This window comes from Acinonyx jubatus, chromosome D2, assembly GCF_027475565.1.
Source record: "Acinonyx jubatus isolate Ajub_Pintada_27869175 chromosome D2, VMU_Ajub_asm_v1.0, whole genome shotgun sequence".
NCBI classification, from domain to species: Eukaryota; Metazoa; Chordata; class Mammalia; order Carnivora; family Felidae; genus Acinonyx; species Acinonyx jubatus.
Window position 1 is genome coordinate 28216473 of NC_069393.1, and position 21374 is coordinate 28237846.

The following is a 21374-nucleotide window of genomic DNA, read 5'->3' on the forward strand; positions in this document are numbered from 1 at the left end:
GAACTGGCCAGCTGAGCCTAACTCAAATTACTGAACCAAAGAACTATTAGCAAAATAAAAAACTGTTTTAAGCCACTGAGTTTTGGGGTGTTTTTTTTAGCAATATAAGCTAATATATTACCTACATTTGCAAATTCTTTCAGGGTACCTCCAAAGTCAGTTCAAACAAACAGCTATGGTTTCTAGATTTGTTTTTGCCCTGTGGCATTCCCTTTAGTTCCTGGCAAACTAATCTATGTTATTTAAAAGGTTTTTTGATTCGAAAGGGCTTTCAAGTTATCCAGTCTATCATATTACTGAAAAACTAAGTAGAATCTAACAACCATTTTACCTTTGAGGCAAGGGCAATCAAAATTGTTTAATCAAGGGTACTCTTTTAACAAATGAAATGTTAAATGGAATCCTAGCATATAAAATAGATTAACTGCTCCAGTCAAAGGGTTTCACATTGCCCAGTCTGCCTCTTTTAGGACTGTGACATCTCAAAGGAACATACAGCTTAAAAATTACTGCAATCCTGGTTCATTAAAGTCCTCCTCAAAATGGTCTACTAAAGTAGTGGTTCTTAAACCTAGCTGCATAATGGAATCACCTAGGGATTACGCTAGGCAACAATATACATTTCTTTGGGGGGGGGGGGCAAGTGAGCAAGGGGCAGAGAGAGAGAGAGAGAGAGAGAGAGAGAGACAGAGAGAGAAAATATCCCATGAGGGGCGGAGAGGGGGGTGGTTAGGAGAGAGAGAGAGAAGTGGGGCTTGAACTCAAGAACCATGAGATAGTAACCTGAGCTGAAGTCAGATGCTTACCCAACTGAGCCATCCAGGTGCCCCAACAATATACATTTCTAAAAACTCTCCAAAAGATAACAGCATGAAGTCAGAATTGAGAGTTACTAAATAAACATAATAATCCTAAATTCGAGATTTGATATAATAGCTCAAAAACATTATAATATTATACCACTGGAATTTGAACCTTTTGTTTTTGGATCATCTCCTTGATGGATTCACATTTCTTATGTTTCTCATCTGCTTCCTTCAGGAGGCTTTTGACAATTATTCGATAAGGAAATTAATACATCTTATTGTACCAACTACCTGGAAGTCAAACTGGTCAGGATACCATATGCCTACCTACATTCCCCACATAGGTAAGTCTTTGTATCTCAATCAATATATAACTGAAAATTCTTCCCCAACACAATAAACATATTAAATTTCTAGAAAGAACTGAGTTCACAAAACTAAAAGTAACTATTCAAATAATCTTACCTGTTAACAATTACAAAATTAGATAACATTATTTTAAAATATTGTTTTATAGTCTTTTAATGGATTATGCATGAAGATAAACAAGAATAGATGAACTCTCTAAACTTCAGGCAACATATATTCATGTATAACTTCAGAAGTACAAATAAGGTTTGATAATAAGCACTCCTGGCTCATATATATGTTGAGTTTTGATTTACTTTTTATGATAAAGTCTAATTCATACATTGGAAAAGGAAAGGAAGGCTTTATCAAATCATTCCCATAATTTTTCAAATACATAACCAAGCACACAAAACTGGGCATACAAAGAAACAGGGCACCATGAACAAAATTTAACAGAAAAAAGAAACAGAAATAGATCCTAAAGATTTCAGACGCTGGAATTATCAAACACAAGAATCTAGAACAACCATGTTTAATAATTTTTTAGTGTCCAAGAAATAAAAGCCAAACTTGAAAATGGACAACTGGAAACACTAAAGAAAAAAAAATTCAGATTTTAAAAAGAACCTGTAAGAAATACTAGAACTAAAAAATCCAAAATAACTGAAATCAAGATCTTGAACGACAGATTTAATGAAAAATAGATACAGCATAAGAATAATGGGCTGGAATATAAATAATAAAAACAATCAGGAAAGCAGCAAAGAGGGTCAAAAATGTGGAAAATAAAGAATAAAGCTACAAGGCAGAGTATGAAGATTCAATATACATCCAATCAGAGTTCCATGAAGAAAGGAGAAGCTATGTCTAAACAGATAATAGCTTTGAATCTCCCATAACTGATCAAAGGTATTATTCCAGACTCAAGAAGCCCCACAGGAAAATGAGGAAATCAGACCCTGAAAAATGAAAGCAAAACTGGAAAAAGATTTAAAAAGAAACACAACAGAGGCTCCTGGGCGGCTCAGTTGGTTAAGCGTCCAACTTCGGCTCAGGTCACGATCTCACAGTTCATGAGTTCGAGCCCCGCATCGGGCTCTGTGCTGACAGCTCAGAGACTGGAGCCTACTTTGGATTCTGTGTCTTCCTCTTTCTCTGCCCCTCCCCTACTCATGCTGTCTCTCCATCTCTCAAAAATAAATAAACATTTAAAATTAAAAAAAAAAAAAGAAACATAATACCTTCAAAGGAGCAACATACTAATAGCTGGCTTCTCAATAAGCAAAGCCAAAAGACAATAGAATGGTATCTTCAAAGCACTGAAAGTAATTACCAAGCTAGAATTCCATCATCGCCAACATCATTAAAGAATTAAAGTGAAATATGGGAGGCCTGGGTGGCTCAGTCGGTTGAATGTCTGACTTCGGCTCAGGTCATGATCTCACAGTTTGTGAGTTCAAGCCCTGCATTAGGCTCTGTGCTAACAGCTTGGAGACTGGAGCCTGCTTCAGATTCTGTGTCTCCCTCTCTCTCTGCCCCTCTCCCACTCACACTCTGTCTCTCTCTCTCTCAAAAATAAACAAACATTAAAAATAAAAAAATAAAAAGAATTAAAGTGAAATAAAACATTTTTAGATAGATAAGAGTGTGCAGATCTATTCAAAGAAAACTCCAGAGGATGTTCAGACCAAAGTAACTGGAAAATATGAAGAGCAGAAAAAAAAGGTAGTAAATATATAGGCATTTCTAAATGTACACTGACTATATGAAACAATGTTTTTGTGAAGTTTAAAATATAGAGAATGAAAAGTTGGGAAAGGTAAATGAGAGGTCCTCATAATGCCGCAAAAAGAAAAAGTTATTTATTAATATAAATTAAAGATAAATGTTGTTTCCATTTATGTTTAAAGTAACAACTAAAAAAGAAGGTATAGTTTCCAAATAAGAAAAGGGAATTACACACACTTAAAAAACTATCAATCCAAAGAAAAGAAAATTAGAGAAGAAAAAAATAAAATATTTAAAGATAGATAGTAGGACACATGAGTGGCTCAATTGGTTGAGTGTCCAACTCCTGGTTTCAGCTAAGGTTATGATCCCAGGGTGGTGGGATTGAGCCCAGCACTGAGCTCCACATGGAGTGTGAAGCCTGTTTAGGATTCTCTCTCTCTCTCTCTCTCTCTCTCTCTCTCTCTCTCTTTCTCTCTCTCCCTCTGCCCCTCTCCCCTAATCATGAGCACTTGCTCTAATAATAAAACAAAACAAAAATAAATACAACACATTATACAATAGATGACAAAGACAATATAAAATATTATGGCAGGATTAAATACAAATGTATTCGTAATTACAAAACTGACAAATGGTCAATTTAAAGACAAAGACTGCCAGAGTGGATTCTTTTATTTAATTTGAATATAATTAACATTCAGTGTTATACTGAATGAGAAAATCCCAGGCAGGCTCTGTGCCGTCAGCACAGAGCCCAATGCAGGCCTCAATACCATGAACAGTGAGATCATGACCTGAGCCAAAATCAGGAGTTGGGACACTTAACCAACTGAGCCACCCAGGCACCCCTTTTGTTTCTTAACATATGAGTGCAATCATATAATATTTGTTTTTCTCTGACTTATTTTACTTAGCATTATACCCTCTAGATCCATTCATGTTGTCACCAATGGCAAAACTACCATACTAATTTTTAAAGATCTAACTTAATGCTGTTTACATGATAGTCATCCAAAACCCGCAGAAAGACAAGGTAAAAGATTATGTATAAATGAAAAATATGTAAAGAATGAATATAACATACAATATACGAAAAAATATATAAGTAGGAGTAGCCCTATTAACATCAGATAAAAAGAGACCCAGGGGTGCCTGGGTGGCTCAGTCTGTTAAGCAACCTACTCTTGATATCTGCTCAAGTCATGATCAGGCCCCACGATGGGCTCAGAGCTAAGCATAGAGCTTACTTTGGATTCTCTCTCCTTCTCAAACTGCCCCTCCCCCACTTCTATCTATGTGCACTCTCTCTCAAAATAAATTTTAAAAAGTATCATTAAAAAGTGGTCTAGAGGTCACAATCACAATGATAAAAATTTCAATTCACCAAGAAGAGATAAAATTGGAATTTTATGCACTTAAGATGGACTCAAAAGCAAAAACTGTCAAACTTACAAGAAAAAATTAAAAACAGTCAAACAGTGTAGAACACTGTAATATTTCTTCTTCAGTAACTAATTAAAAAATGGTCAAGCAAAACAAGCCAACAAACAAAAATGCCACACAGAAGATCTGAACATTGTTAGAAAAACTTTACATAATTGAGACACCTGAGTGGCTCAGTCGGTTAAGCATCTGACTCTTGATTTCAGCTCAGGTCATGATCTCTCAGTTCATGAGTTCAAGCCCGGCGTCAGGCTCTGTACTGACAGAGCAGAGCCCACTTGGGATTCTCTTTCTCTCCCTCTCTATCTGCCCCTCCCCTGCTCACTCTCTCTCTCTCAAAAATAAACATTTAAAAAACTAAAAATAAAAACTATATAATGGGCATATACAGAACACTGCATCCCACCACTGAATGAACTAAAGACTGAAATGTATGAAATGAAAAATATACACAAAATATGGATCATAAAGAAAAAAAGTTGGTTCTGTGAAAAGATTAATAAATTGATAAACCTCTAGAAATGGAGGTTTAAAAAAAAAGATCAGGAAAGAAAGGAAAATTTACCAACATCAAAACAGGAAAAAAACAAGAGATCACTATAGATCATACAAACATAAAAAAATTTTTTTAAGATAATACTGCAGTCTACTGAAAATATAATTCCACCTCTTTACTATCCTGTAGTATTAAACATGCACAGTCTTGTTACAGCCTGATGGTAGATAAGCAACATGCATTCCCCCTACCTTAACCTTACTCTTGGTCATGTAATTTGTTTTTGGTCAACAGGATTTCTGAAGCAGAAGCTTGAGAAGTACACGTACAGGTGCTACTCCCAAAGAAAATAAAATACCCAGAGGTAGCCACTGTTCTCTGGCCTGAAATGAGACCCGTAACAAAGCCATCCCTGCTCAGCTGCAGACTGAGCGAAGTCTCCCTAATGGTCATACATCTTGAAACAGCTGTCCCAACTTGCAGCAAAAATAAGAGCCACTCCAGGTGACCCATAGCCTGAGAAAGAACCATCTCAGATGATCCATAGAGTAAGAAATAAACATTTATTTTTATAGGTCACTGGCATGTTGTTTGTATAGCAATAGGCTAATATAGATACTGAAATTTTACATTCACATGTTTACAATTTAAACAAAAATGGAAAAATTCATAGAAAAATCTAAATTACAAATAACTGACAAGAAAAAATTTTAAAGCTACCTTATAAAGAAACTGAAGAATGTTTTTTAAATTCCAAAAAAGAAAATACCAAGCCCAGCTGGCTTTAAATGACAAGGTCTACTAACTTCTAAAGTGGTTGTCTTTCAAATAAAGAGAAAACAAGGGTATAATCCCCAATATATATTATTAGACTAGCATAACCTTAATAATAAAACCTGGCAAAAATAACAACAAATGTGAACTACTGGGACTTCATCAAGATAAAAAGCTTCTGCACAGCAAACAATTAACAAAACTAAAAGGCAGCCTATGGAATGGGGGAAGATATTTACAAATGACATATTGGATAAAGGGTTAGTATTCAAAATCTATAAAGAACTTATCAAACTAAACAGCCAAAAACCAAATAGCCCAGTTAAGAAATGGGCAGAAGACATGAATAGATACTTTTCCAAAGAAGACATCCAGTTGACTAACACACATGAAAAGATGCTCAACACCATTCATCATCAGGAAAATAACAAAGTAAAACCACAATGAGATACCACATTGCACCTGTCAGAATGGCTAAAATTAACGAGAAACAACAGGTGTTGGCGAGGATGCAGAGAAAAGAGAAACGTTCCTTTTGCACTGTTGGTGGGAATGAGAACTGGTGCAGCCACTCTGGAGAACAGTATGGAGGTTCCTCAAAACACTGAAAGTAAAACTACCCTAAGATCTAGCAATTACACTATTCAGTATTTACCCCGAGGTACAAAAACACAAATTCAAAGGGGTACATACACCCTGATATTTACAGCAGCATTATCAACAATAGCCAAACTGTGGAGAGCCCAAATGTCCATCAACTGATGAATGGATAAAAAAGTAGTACATATACACAATGGAATATTACTCAGCCATCAAAAAGAACGAAATCTTGCCATTTGCAATGACATCAATGGAGCTAGAATGTATTATGCGAAGCAAAATAAGTCAGAGGAAGACAAATACCATATAATTTCATTCATATGTGGCATTTAAGAAACAGATAAACATATGAAAAGGGGGAGGGAAAAGGAGAGAGGGAAATAAACCACAAGAGACTCTTAACAATAGAGAACAAATTGAGGGTTGATAGAGGGAAGTGGGTGAGAGATGGGCTAGATGAGTGATGGGTATTAAGGAGGGCACTTGTGATGAGCACTGGTTATTGTATTTAAGTGATGAATCACTGAATTCTACTCCTGAAACCAATACTGCACTCTATGTTAACTAAATTAAAAAACAAAAACAAAAACAAAAACAAAAAACCCCACAAAACAAAAAGTAACAGAAAATTATAAACCAAGCTCAGGGATAAACATAAATACAAGTAATATTTTTAAAATGTTAGCAAACCAAATGCAGCACTATACAAAATGGTAACATAGATGATTAAACTGGAGCTACTACAGAAAAGTAAAGCTGTTTTTATTTACTAAAATCCATTCATATAGTTCACCAAATTAACAGATTAAAGGAGAAAAATCATAAATCATTTCAATAGATCCAGAAAGACCAACAAATACTTAACAGCCACTCATTAAAAATAAATAAATAATCCTTTTAACTATGAAAAAAGAAAAATTCCTTAATGTGATATAGGTTATCTACAGTAAACTTATGGCAAACATGATACTTAATTGTGAAATACTGAAGATTTGCTCACAGACAGAACATAGGACAACATGCCTTGATCTTTAGCACTTCTAGTGAACATCAACCTGGTGTCCCAGACAGGACACTAGGACAAGAGATATGTTAAGCATAAGTATTAGATATGAAGAAATCAAGCTAAACTGATTCACAGATGGTATGACTGTGACACACAGTATAAATAAGTTATGTTGTGAAAACAATAACTGAAAGGGGGTGGCAGTAGAGCCATACAGGAACAGAGTTTTTGTATGTTGTTGAAGTTAACCCAGTATCAATGTGAATTAGTGTTATAACTTCAGGATCTTAAATGTAATCACCATGGTAACCACAAAGAAAGTAGCTATAGAACATACAGAAAAGGACATGAGAAGAGAATTAAAACATTTCACTAAAACAACAACAACAACAACAAACAACAAAAAGAGACAGTAAATCCAGGAAATGAAGAACAAAAAAGTATAAGACATACAGAAAGAAAATAACAAAATGACAGAAGTCCCTACATCTCATAATTACCTTTAAATGTAAATGGGTTAAGTTGTGCACTCAAAACACAGAGATGGCAGAATGGTATTAAAAAAAAAAAAAAAAAAGACGAAAAAGTGAAAAGATGAAAAAAGATATTCCATGCCAATAACCAAAAGAGAGTAAAATGGCCATACAATTAGCGGACAAAACAGACTTTAAATCAAAAAAGGTTACAAGAGACAAAGGACATTATATTTCAACAAAAGGTTCAATACAGCAAAAGTAACAATTAAAATCATTTACACATCTAATAAAAGACCATCAAAATATATAAAACAAAAACTGAAAGAACTGAAGGGAGAAATTATTCTGCAATAATGGTTAGAGACTTTAATAACCTTACTTTCAAAAACAGAATAACCACACAGAAGTAAGGAAAACTTATTGTGAACAACACAATAAGTCAACTAGATCTAATAGGACACACTATTCAACAACAATAATATACACATTCTTCTCAAATGACATGGGACACTATCCACATTAGACCATATGGTAGGCCAGAAAGTAAGTCTCAATAGATTTTAAAAGACAGACACCATATAAAGTATCTTCTCTGAACACAATGGGATAACATTAGAAATCAGTAACATTAGGAAATTACAAAATTCACAAATCTGTGGAAATTCAACAACACACTTTTAAATGACCTATGAATCAAAGAAATCACAGACAAATCAGAAAGACGTAAGAGATAAATGAAAATGAAAACACAATATATCAAAACAAGAGATGAAGGGAAAGTAGTGATAAGGGGGAAATTTACATTTAAAAACAAGAAAGATCTCATGTGAACAACCCAACTTTACAACTTTAAACACAAAGCTAGCAGAAGAAAAATTAGAGCTGAGATAAATGAAATAGAGAATACAAAAATAGCAAAAGTCAGTGGAACTAAAAGCTGGTTTTACAAAGATCAACAAAACTGACAGAACTTTAACTTGACTAAGAAAAAAGAAAAGAAAGAAATTACTAAAATCAGAAGTAAAAGTAGGGGCCCTACTATTAATGCTGCCAAAATAAAAAGGATCATAAGAAGAGTATATAAGCAATTATTTGCCAAAAATTAGATGATTTAGATAAAATACACAAAATCTTAGAAATACAAAATTTACCAGTACTACATCACGAAAAATAGGAAAACAGAAAAGATCTATGAACAGTAAAACGACTAAATTGATAAAAAAAAATCTCCCAGCAAAGAAAAGCCCTACATTAAATAGTTTCATTGGTGACTTCTACCAAACATTAAAAGAACTAAATCCAATCCTATTCAGAGTTTTCCAAAAAACTTGAAGGGGTGTAACTTTCTAACTCATTCCATGAGGCCAACACTGTCCTGATATCAAAGTCAGACAAGGACTCTACAAGAAAACTACAGACCATTATCCCTTATGGACAGTGATGCAAAAATTCTCAATACAGTATTAGCAAACAGAATCCAGTAGTATATTAAAAAACTAAAAAACTGTACAGCAAAGGCACATGGGATTCATTCCTGGAATGCAGGGATGGTTCAACATATGCAAACTGATCAAAGTAATTTATAATATTAAGGCAATGAAGAAAAAACCCATTATTATCATTTCAACTGATACAGAAAAAAAATCAACAAAATTCAACACCCTTTTTGGAAATACTCAAAAACTAAGAATAGAAGAACATTACCTCAACATAATAAAAGCCATCTATGAAAAACCCACAATAAACATCATACTCAATGGTGACAGACTGAAAGTTTCCTCTAAGATCAGGAACAAGGCAAGGATGTCTACTTTGAATACTATTCAACAACATAGTACTGGAAGTTTTAGCAAGAAAAAGAAATAAAAGCCACCTAAATTGAGAAAGTAGTAAAATTATCTCTGTGTACAGATGATATGATCTTATATGTTGAAAACCTTAGAGATTCCACCAAAAATCTATCAGAACTAAAAAACAAAACAAAGAAACAAAAATCACCAAAACAGCAGGATACAAAACCAAAATGCAAAAATCAATTGTATTTCTATACATTAATAATGAACAATCGAAAAAGAAATTTAAAAAACAATGCCATTTACAATAGTATCAAAAAGAATAAGATATTTAGAAATTGAACAAAAAGGTAAAAGATATAGGATGAAAACTACAAAACTTACTGAAAGAAATTAAAGACATAAATGGAAAGACATTTCATGTTCATGGATTGGAAAACTTAATGTTAAAATATCAATACTTCCCAAAGTGATCTACAGATTCAATCCAATCCATATCATATCATGGAAATGCAAATTAAAGTCATGATGTTTTAAAAGGTTTATTTATTTATTTTGTGTGAGAGAGAAAGCATGCAAGCAGGGGCCAAGAGAGAAAGAGAATCTCAAGCTGACTCTACTCTGTCTGTGCACAGCCCAATGTGTACCCATGAACCATGAGATCATGACCTGAGCCGAAATCGAGTCAGATGCTTAACTGACTATGCCACCCAGGCACCCCTAAAATCATGATTAAGTAACACTATATATCCAAGAGATTAGCAAAAATTTCAAAGTCTGACAATGCCAAATGGGGACAAGGACACATAAATGTTGAATGTAAATTCTGGTAAACAGGGTGACATTAACCTGCAAAATTCAAGTTAAATATCTTCTATGACCCAGCAATCCCATTTTAGGTATATACTTAGAAATATAAAGGTTTATGTATATCATATAACAAATGTTCAAAGCAACATTATTTGTATTTGCCAAAAACTGGAAGCACACAAATAAATGCCTGTTAAAAAAAAAAAAAGCTACCAAAGACTACCTACAGTGTGATTTCATGTATTTGAAGTTAACAGTTGGCAAGACTGAACTATATTTTATATGGATATATACTATGAGGCAAAAATCAAGCTGAGTTAGTCAAACAAAGTATATTTTGCTTTTTGGGAGTCTACCTAATTTAATCCACCAAAGGTGAAGCTCAATTTCAAAGCTGTGACTCTTGTACTTACTCCCAAGAATTGGGAATCAGGAAATCAGTATTCCAATTCAACTTTCAGCAATAACTACTCTCAGGTGTTAATTAACTGCTCAATTTCCTCACTGTTTAAATTTAAAAAGGTGGAAAAGAAAAAGAAAAAAAAGATGACCTATACTTCACCCTCAAGTGTGATGCTACATACAATAAATACAATGTCACATATATATTATTAATATCTTGCCCCAGATAAATCTTTTTCGAATAGAGAAAAGTAAAATAATAAGTATAAATGATGTTTCTCCTGTTACTATTACTCCTCACCAGCAAATCAGGCATTTAAGGAAGAATGATTTTATCTGAGATTCCTAGAATGCTAAACAACTCATTAAAAAAAATACCTACTTTCAGCTAGGAACTGCCATCTTCTAGTAATTTGCAAAATGACCAACACAAAGGGAAAAAGGAGACACACCCCTATATGTTCTCTAGGCCTTTTAGCAAACATGGAATTGGTACTTTGACCACATACACGCAAATCCACAAGAAAGGTTATACCATAGACATAGAGGGGATGGGCACTATTCAAAAAGGAATGCTGGACAAATGTTACCAAGGCAAAACTGGAAGTCTATGATGATACCCAGCATGCTGGTGGCATCGTTGTAAATAAACAAAGACAAGATTCTTCTTGCCTAGAAAATTATTGTGCATACTGAAAAGATTAAGTACTCTGACAGCCAAGATAGAGCTTCCTCAAACATGTGAAGGGAAATGATCATTAAAAAAGGAAGCCAAAGAAAAAAGTACTTGAGTTCAACTGAAGTGCCAGCATGCTCCAACCAGAGAAATACAGTTTGTGAGAACCAACGGAAAGAAGCTTCAGCTACTAGAACTCACTCCCTATAAATTCATGGCCAAGAAGGTGTAAAAAAACAAAAGACCTCTAGGGGTGCCTGGGTGGCTCAACTGGTTAAGTGTCACTCTTGACTTGTCCCAGGTCAGGAGATCATGCATTGACAGCACAGATCCTGTTTGGGATTCTCTCTCCACTCTCTGCCCTTCCCCCACACACGTTCCCCTTCCCTCTCCCCTTTCTCCCCCAAAATAAATAAATAAACATTAAAAAAATAAATAAATAAAAGACCTCTGGACTGTTAGAAAAAATTTTAAGTAACTGAATTGTAGAGACTAAGATACTCGTATACAATAACTTACCTTCCACAAGCAATCTGAGTGACAATGCTTCCCATAAGTTCAAAAACTTTCCTTGGATTTATTTCATGACTGGTAGAGTTATGACCCAACTGACCATACCCTCCAGCTCCAAAAGTAAACACTCCACCTTCCTTAAAAAGAAAAGAAAAAAAAAAAAAAAAAAAGACAAAACTCTTTATCATTAGAAAGCCTGATGAAAGAAAATAATTTAAGAAAATAAGTTAATCTTTAATATATGGAGTCAATTTTTCTCTTCTATTGTCTCCACAATTTAACAGATGATAGCTGACCTTTCAAGGTAAAATGTTTTAAAACTAAGTTCCAGGTTGAGGTTATTTTCACATATTTTAGAAGTACTTAAATGTGTTCTCATTATACTTAGTTAGAGCCACCATTAAAGAGATACTAATCATTTTTTGCATTGCCTTTCACTATCATTATATTTACTGAATCCCAAGTACATAACTATAAAATATCACAAAACCAAAAAATGGTATCATCTTCAGTTTTCAAACTGGTTATGCTTTTAACATAAAAGCTGAAAGAGTATAAGTAAACCAGAATGCACAAATATACCTATTTTTAACACATAGTTGCTACAATATACAGTTGACCCCTAAACAGTGCAGGGGTTAGGGATGTCAACACCTTCTGCAGTCAAAAATCCGCATACAACTTTTGATTACCTAAAAACTAATAGCCTATTTCTGACTGAAAGCCTTACTGATAACATAAACAATAACCACCTTTTTTTTTTCTTTTGGCATAAAAGAAAGGCTACACAGTTTACCTGGGAGTTTTTTCAAATTGTCACAAATCTCCAAAAACTTTTCCAAAGTATTTGTTGAAATAACCTACTGAGCCACTCAGGCACCCTAAAAAGTACTGGAGTACTTTAAAGCCAACTGTGGTCATCAAATCATCTCACCTATAAATATGTATGGATCTTCAATGGCACAAACCTCTAACATATAAAAACATACAATACAGTAATACTATTGTCACATTTACAAAATTAGTATTAATTTCTTGATAGAAACAGCAAAAGTATTTTTACTTCTTATGGTTTTTTGTAACTGATATCATTTTCCCCAGTTTTATTTAGGTATACTGAATTGCCAAATAAAATTGTATATAAAGTGTACAATGGGATTTGACATATACATACATTGTGAAATGACTACCACAAAGAAGTTAATTAACACATCAACACCTCACATATATTTTTTTTTTTTTGATAAGAATGCTTCAGATCTACTCTCCTGGAAATTTCAGGTACAGAATACAGTATTGTTAACTACAGTCACAACGCTATACATCAGATCTTTAAAACTTACTCATCTTATAACAGAAAGTTTATATCCTTGACCAATTTCCCATTTCTTTACACCCCACCAGCCCCTGGCAAACATTCTACTCTCCATTTCTACAGATTTGACTTTTTCTTTTTAAAGATTTTCCACATAAATGATACATAATATTTATCTTTGGCTTATTTCACTTAGCATAATGCCCTCCAGATTCATCTATGTTGTTGGAAATGATTTCCCTCTTTTTTTGTGGCTGAATATTATTCCAGTGTGTATGTGTGTGTACACATATATGTATAAATCACATTTTCCTTATCCATCTACCTGGTAATGGACACTTAGGTTGTTTCTTGGCTATTGTGAAAAACTGCTACAATAAACATGGGAGTGCAGTTATCTCTTCAAGAACCTGTTTTTATTTCCTTCAGATATGCACCCAGAAGTGGAATTTGCTGGGGCATATAATTCTATTTGTAATTTTTTTTCTTTCCTGTTTTTTTTTTCTTTTTTTAAAATAGGCTTCATGCCCAGCAGAGTCCAATGTGGAGGTTGAACTCATGACCCTGAGATCAACACCCAAGTGGAGATCAAGGGTCAGACACCCAACCAACTGAGCCACCCAGGTGCCCCACTATTTGTAATTTTTTGAGGAACCTCCATACTGTTTTCCATTTGCACCAGTTTACATTCCCACCAGCAGTGGAAACAAGGTTTCCCCTTTCTTAACATCCTCACCAATACCTGTCCTTTGGTTTTTGATAAGAGTAACCCTAACAGGTGTGAGGTATTATCTCACTGTGGTTTTGATTTGCATTTCTCTGATGATTGTGATGTTAACATTAAGCACCTTTTCTTGTACCTGTTTGGCTATTTGTGTGTGGGTGTATTTTTTTTTAAGTTTATTTATTTTGAGACAAAGGAAAGAGCGTGTGCACGAGCAGAGGAAGGGCAGAGAAAGAGGGAAAGAGAGAGAATCCCATGCAGGCTCCACACTGTCAGCACAGAGCCAGACAAGGGACCCAATCCCACAAACTGTGAGATTTTTAACCTGAGCCGAAATCAAGAGCTGGCAGGTAAACCTACTGAACCATCCAGATATCCTTTGTATATATTTTTTGGAAAAGTATCTAGTCAGCTCCTTTGTTCGTTTTTAAAATAGACTATTTGTTTTTTAGCCATTGAGTTATAGGAGTTCCTTTTATATGTTGAATATTACCCCCTTGTCAGATAAATGGTCTGCTAATATTTTCTCTCATCTCATAGACTGCCTTTTCACTTCAGTGGTGTCCTCTGTGGAGCCGAAATTTTTTTAGTTTGTAGTCCCACCTATTTATTTTTGCTATTGTTGCTTGTGTTTTGACCAATGTCAAAGGGTTTTTCATCCCATGTTTTCTTTTACAAGTTTTAGTTTCAGGTCTTACTAGATCTTTAATCCACTTTGAGTTGTTTTATGAGTGGTAAAAACAGACGTCCAATTTCATTTTTTTACATATGGATAATTTTCCAGCACCATTTACTGAAGAAGCCAATCTGTCCCACTGTGTGTTGTTGGTGTCTTGTCAATGATTAGTTAACTATATATATGTGGTTTTATTTCTGGGCTATCTGTTTGATTGGTCTATGTGTCTGTTTTTATAAAGTTGTATACTGTTTTGATCACTACAGTTGAAATCAGGAAGGACAATGCTCGAGCTCTGCTGTTCTTTCTCCAGATTGCTTTGGCTTTTCCTGGTCTTTTTTGGTCCCGTATGAATTTCAAGATTGCCTGCTCTATTTCTATGAAAAATGCCATTGGACTTTTGATAGGTGTTACTCTGAATCTGTAGGTCAATTTCAGTAGTTTGGACATTTTAGCAATATTAATTCTTCTAATCTAAGAACATGTGGTATCTATCTTATGTCTTCAATTTCTTTCACTGATGTCATATATAGTTTTCAGTATACAGGTCTTTCACTCTTTGGTTAAATTTATTCCCCCCCTTTTTTTTTAATGTTTATTTTTGAGAGAGACAGACAGAGAGACAGAGCACAAGTGGGAGAGGAGCAAAGGGAGAGGAAGACACAGAATCCAAAGCAGGTTCCAGGTTCCGAGCTGTCAGCACAAAGCTCGGCACAGGGCTTGAACTCACAAACTGTGAGACCATGACCTGAGTTGAAGTTGGATGCTTTAACTGACTTGGCCACCCAGGCACCCCATATTCCAAAGTATTTTATTGTTTTTAATGATATTGTACATGGGAATGCTTTCTTAATTTTTCTTTCAGAGTTTGTTCTTAGCGTATAGAGATGCAATTGATTTTTGTATGTTGACTTTGTTTCCTGCAACGTTACTGAATTCATGTATTAGTTCAAATAGACTTTTGGGGGGCGCCTGGGTGGCTCAGTCGGTTAAGCGTCCGACTTCAGCCCGGGTCACGATCTCGCGGTCCGTGAGTTCGAGCCCCGCATCAGGCTCTGGGCTGATGGCTCAGAGCCTGGAGCCTGCTTCCGATTCTGTGTCTCCCTCTCTCTCTGCCCCTCCCCTGTTCATGCTCTGTCTCTGTCTCAAAAATAAATAAACCTTAAAAAAAATTTTTTTTCAAATAGACTTTTGGTAGAGTCTTTAGGGTTCTCTATATATATGTCATGTGCAAACAGAGACAATTTTACTTTTTCCTCTCTAGTTTGAGCACCTCATTTCTTTCTTTACTAAAACTGCTTTGGCTAGGATTCAGTACTAGAGTAGAAGTGACAAAGGTAGGCATCTTCTATCTTATTCTTGATCTTACAGGAAAAACTTTCACCTTTTCACCACTAAATATGTTTGCTGTGGGCTTGTTATTTATGGTCTTTATTATGTTGAGGTATATTCCTTCTATACTGAGAATTTTTATCATGAAAAGATGTTGAATTTTGCCAAATGATTTTCCTACATCAGGATGCTTATATGACTTTTAATCTTCATTCTATTAATGTGGTGTTGACTGATTTGCAGATGTTGAAACATTTTTGCATCCCAGGGATAAATCCCACTTGATCATGGTATATGATCATTTTCATGTGCTGTTAAATTTGGTTTGCTCATATTTTGTTGAGTTTTACACTTATGTCTGTTAGGGATAAGTAGCCTGTAATTTTATTGTCTTATGTTGTCTTTGTGTGGCTTTGGTATTAACGTAATGGTGGCCTCATAAAATGCATTTAAAAATGTCTATTTTTTCAAAGAGTTTGAGATGGACTGGCAGTAATTATTAAATGGTAAAATTCACCAGTGAAGTCATCTAATCCTGGGTTTTTCTTTGTTGGGAGATTTCTGATTAATGATTCACTCCCCTTACCTGTTAAAAGTCTGTTTAGATTTTTCTATTTCTTCATGATTCACTCTTGGTAGTTTGAATGTTTCCAGGAATTTATCCATTTCATTTGTTATCTAATTTGTTGGCATGTAATTGTTCATAGTTTCTTATAGTCCTTTTATTTGTGAAGTATGGGTTGTAATGTCTCTTCATTTCTGACAGTGTTTAATCTATCTAAACATCTATCGATTACTTTTTTTAACTTTTCAGGAAAAGAGTTCTTAGTTTTGGTTATCTTTACTGGTTTTTTTAGTCTTTATTTCTGCTCTGACCCGTTATTTTCTTCCTTCTGCTAACTTTGGTTTCCCTGCCCTCCCCCCACCTCCACCAGTTCCTTGAAGTATAAATGCTGTTTTGAGATCTTTCTTTTTCTTAATGTAGCTGTTTATGTTATAAACACTTTACTGGATTTATAGTGACATAGCTTATTTTTATCTATCTCCCTCAGAGCTGTTTTTGCTGCATCCCATAAGTTTTGGTATGTTGTTTCCATTTTCACTTGTCTCAAGATATTTTATTTCCCTTTTATTTATTTTTCGACCTAGTGACTGTTCAGGAGTGTGCTAATTTCCACATACCTGCAAATGTTCTAGCTCTCCTCCCATTATTGACTCATACCATTTCATACCATTGTGGCTGAAAAAGATACTCGATATCGTTTCAATTCTTTTTAAATTTGTTAAGACTTGTTTTGTGATCTAACATACGATCTCTCCTGCAGAATATTCTATTGTGCACTTCAGAAGAATGTGTATTCTGCTGCTGTTGGATGGGGTGCTCTGTATGTTAGTGCATTTGGTATAAGTGTAATACAAGTCCAATATTTCCTTATTGATTTTCTGTATGGATGGCCTACCTATTGTTGAAAGTAGAGTGTTAGAGTCCCCTACTATTACTACTGTTTATTTCTGCCTCTAGCTCTGTTAATATTTGCATAATATTATTTAGGTGCTTTTGTATTGGGTGCATACATGGGTACAGTTGTTATATCCTCTTCAAGAATTGACCTCTTCAATTTTAATTATTATCTGATACTGATGCCATGTTTAAGTTTTCCTGATTATTTTATTTCATCACGACAAAGCACATGTCTGGTTGATAGTGTTAAAAATAAGCAAGTTAACAAGTTTCACAGCCTAATCCATCCACATTAAGTTTAATGTTTTGATCTTTGCCTCAATTCATTATTAGGGAGTATAAAATGGAAATTTTCTAATCTTATTATTTCTCTTAGATTAGTTGGAATTCTTCTATAGAGAACTTAATTCACCAACTATTAAGTTATTCTGAAATACAATCTGCAAATAGGAAGAAAAATGTTTCCTTTTTATGAATTTTTAGAAAAATGAGTTGTCCTAGCAACTTTCAAAGATAAGCAATGAAGTTTGCTTTATATTGATTTGAAGAAGAGTATTATAATGAAGTCATAAATTTTTACATATTTGGTATATTTCCATGTATTGCCATTGTTACTTCTTTTTGTGAAAAACTCCTTGATGTTGTCCCACAGACATGACCTTAGTAGTCTCCTTTTTTGTAACACATAATACCCAAAGCTATTCTCACACTTTTTTGTTTTGTTCTGTTTTGCCCCAGATATGAAATCAGACTCTTCTCTAAGAAGCTCTGGTTATTTTTTATATTGAGTCTACTAAATCAAGTGATGCTCACTGCTTCCACATTGTACATGGCTAATTACTTCTAGGACCATTCAGTGGTCATGGAAGAAAAAAAAATTTTTTTAGAAGAAAAAGAGTAAGACTTCCTACTAACACTTCTGATTAAAAGTAAAGATCACAATGGGTGCCTGGGTGGCTCAGTTGGTTAATATCCAACTCTAGATTTTGGCTCAGGTCATGATCTCAAGGTTTTGTGAGTTTGAGCCCTGTATCAGTCTCTGCACTGACCCTAAAGAACCTGTTTGGGATTCTCTCTCGTTCTCTGTCTCTCTTTGCCCCTCCCCAGCGCATGCTCTCTCTCTCAAACTAAATAAACTGTAAAAAAAAAAAAAAAAAAAAAAAACTTTTTAAAATAAATAAAAGTAAAAATCAAGAGATTTTAATTTAATTATTATTGTTTTATGTTTCTTTTGTCTTAAGCTGAAAACCATAGTTTCCAGTAACAGTAAAGTACTTATTTGCTTTTTCTTATCCTGTATGTAATATATTGAAAATAATACTATCAATTTTACTACTAACAGGAAGACTACAGAATGCAGTTTAAAATTTTTGTGGCAATTCGGTTTATATTCAGGCTATTTCCCACTAGTGATATACAACAAAACACTGCACTGTAAAAGGACTTAAAAGAATTCTCCTTTTGTAGTAGTGCCACTATTTTTTTATTTTCAATTGTTAGCAATTGCTTAAAAACATATGTTTGCTTTTTAATTATATGTAACAGTTTCTAAGTTGTAAAGTCAAAATGATAAGGCAAGGTACATTTGATCTAGCTATTACATTTTTAAAAATATAAGTAACATATAACATGTTCATCTTTTATCCCTGCTTATACAAAAGGCAATTATTCTGTACCTTCCTCTTTTTACTTAACAATACATGCTGAAGATATTCCACAGCATAATACAGAGACCTTCCTTATTCTATTTTATAAGTCATGTTTACATGTTTAAATGTTAAACACCGGGGCACCTGGGTGGCGCAGTCGGTTAAGCATCCGACTTCAGCCAGGTCACGATCTCGCGTTCAGTGGGTTCAAGCCCCGCGTCAGGCTCTGGGTTGATGGCTCAGAGCCTGGAGCCTGTTTCCGATTCTGTGTCTCCCTCTCTCTCTGCCCCTCCCCCGTTCATGCTCTGTCTCTCTCTGTCCCAAAAATAAATAAATGTTGAAAAAAAAAATTTTTTAATGTTAAACACCTATTTTACAAGTCTTGTGTGGTTACCACAGTTTATTCAACTAGGCTGCTACTGATAGACATCTGCATTCTTTCGTTCTTTTGCTATTAAAATAAAGCCACAATTAATGACCTTGTGCATATATAATTTCCTATCTTTAGGACAGATTCTTAAAAGTAGGATTGCTAAGTCAAAAGATGTATGTATATGTGATTTGCATAATGAATTTGTTTTTTAAGCTTATTGATTTGAGCTTATTTTGAGAGAGAAAGTGCGAGTGGGGGAGGGGTGGGGAGAGAAGGAGAGAATCCCAAGTAGGCTCTGCACTGTCAGTGCAAAGCCCAATGTGGGGCTGGAACTCATGAACTGTGAGATCATGACCTGAGCCAAAGTCAGATGCTTAACCAGCTGAACCACCCAGGCACGCCTGATTTGCATAACGAATTGGTAAATTAACCTAAAAAAAGTTGACATCTTTATGATAGTGTGTTCATACCCATTAACATACCTTTCTTTACATTATTTATTCTGTTTTTAAAAGTCTGTTTAAATTTTTCCTGATGTTGTTTTCCTAATACAGGTTTTGCACAAGAAAACTGCTTTGTCCTAAATTAGCAATCCTAATTTATTTGCAAGAAATTCTTCCAGAAAAACAAAAGATACATGGATATGGAACTATATTCTAACTTAAATCAAGGGAAATAAAATATTTTCCTATTGGGATATTTAAAACTATCTGATTTTGTTAAAAATAATATTCCCCCAAAATTCCAGTGAACAAGTATCACCAGCTACTCTCGAGAGGAACACAGAAGACTGGGATTTAAAAAAAACTCAATAGCTATAAACAGTTACATATCCTAAGAAAATAAGATAAGTGGTTATCTGAAGGGCTGAATTTGATAAAACATTAACGTTGTGAGCCTTCCCACCACAAAGTTAACACCAAGGAATAATACACAAAATATTTTTTTACGCTAGTATTTCAACATAGACTTATTTAAAAAAAACAAAAAAACAAAAAAAACTAAAAACATAGACTTATTTCTTCTAAATACCTACGACAGAAGAGAACAACTAGAATTTAGAACATGCCAACATGATTTAATAAGACTTTAGTGATTACATCTGTAACTTGATAAAAATCAATAAAATACAATTAAGATTGGCAGATAAGTAAAATTTCCTTACTAAAAGGCAAGTACAGTAATATAAAAATTTTAAAAATCAACTTTTATAATTAGTCATATTTTTAAAAGTACTGAATATACTATACTTGAGAACTAAGAAAAATTCTTATCAAAAAAAAAAAAAATCCCAATGTGGGTGTGTAGAATTTTGTGTGTGTAGAAGTCTGATTAGAAGTTAACTTTTTCTTGCAAATTTATGTACTATGCAAATTGAAGATAAAGCAAACACATTCATTTCTAATTCAGCCAATAAAAAATGTGCCAAAATATTCCTGGTAAAGGTTAATCTAAGGTTTTTATTTTCATTTTCCTTCCAATCACTAGAGAACTACATAGTAATGATAATGTAATGGCACATACCCAAGAAAAGACAGAGTTAAAACCATTAATGAGACTGTGATGAAAGCTCATTATACCTGCATAAATCCTGGCCTATGGATAATAGATTCATTCTCCTCTAGTACTTGTTATATGGTATTTATAAGCCCAATGAGAGTTAAATTAAAATGAGGCAGTTACACAATATAAACGGGATTGATACACATAGCATGGCAAGTATGACAAACTAAAAGGGAACCTTTTCATTCAAAATATTCCTAAAGCAGTATTACACATGAACTTGAGAAATTCAACAAAATGTATTATCACATTTAACAGATCATAATTCACATTACATAACCTGAAACAAAGTTGAAAATTATGGTAAATTGTTTTTGACAATAATTTAGTGCTTTTTTCAAGATTATTTTTTAGACATTAATTAATACTCAAGTTCTAAAGTAAATATCATGAAAACATTCAC

At 34.1% G+C, this 21374-nt stretch overlaps 1 protein-coding gene across 9 annotated transcripts in view; it reads right to left on the bottom strand.

Annotated features, from left to right (window-relative positions):
- Positions 1 to 21374, bottom strand: part of HERC4 (HECT and RLD domain containing E3 ubiquitin protein ligase 4) — a 137326-nt gene that overhangs the window by 76218 nt on the left and 39734 nt on the right. For all 9 annotated transcript variants that reach the window (XM_053207610.1, XM_027062115.2, XM_027062114.2 and 6 more), the window contains one exon: positions 11884 to 12014. In XM_053207610.1, coding sequence (XP_053063585.1) covers positions 11884 to 12014 — 131 coding nt within the window. The remainder of the gene's footprint in view (positions 1 to 11883; positions 12015 to 21374) is intronic.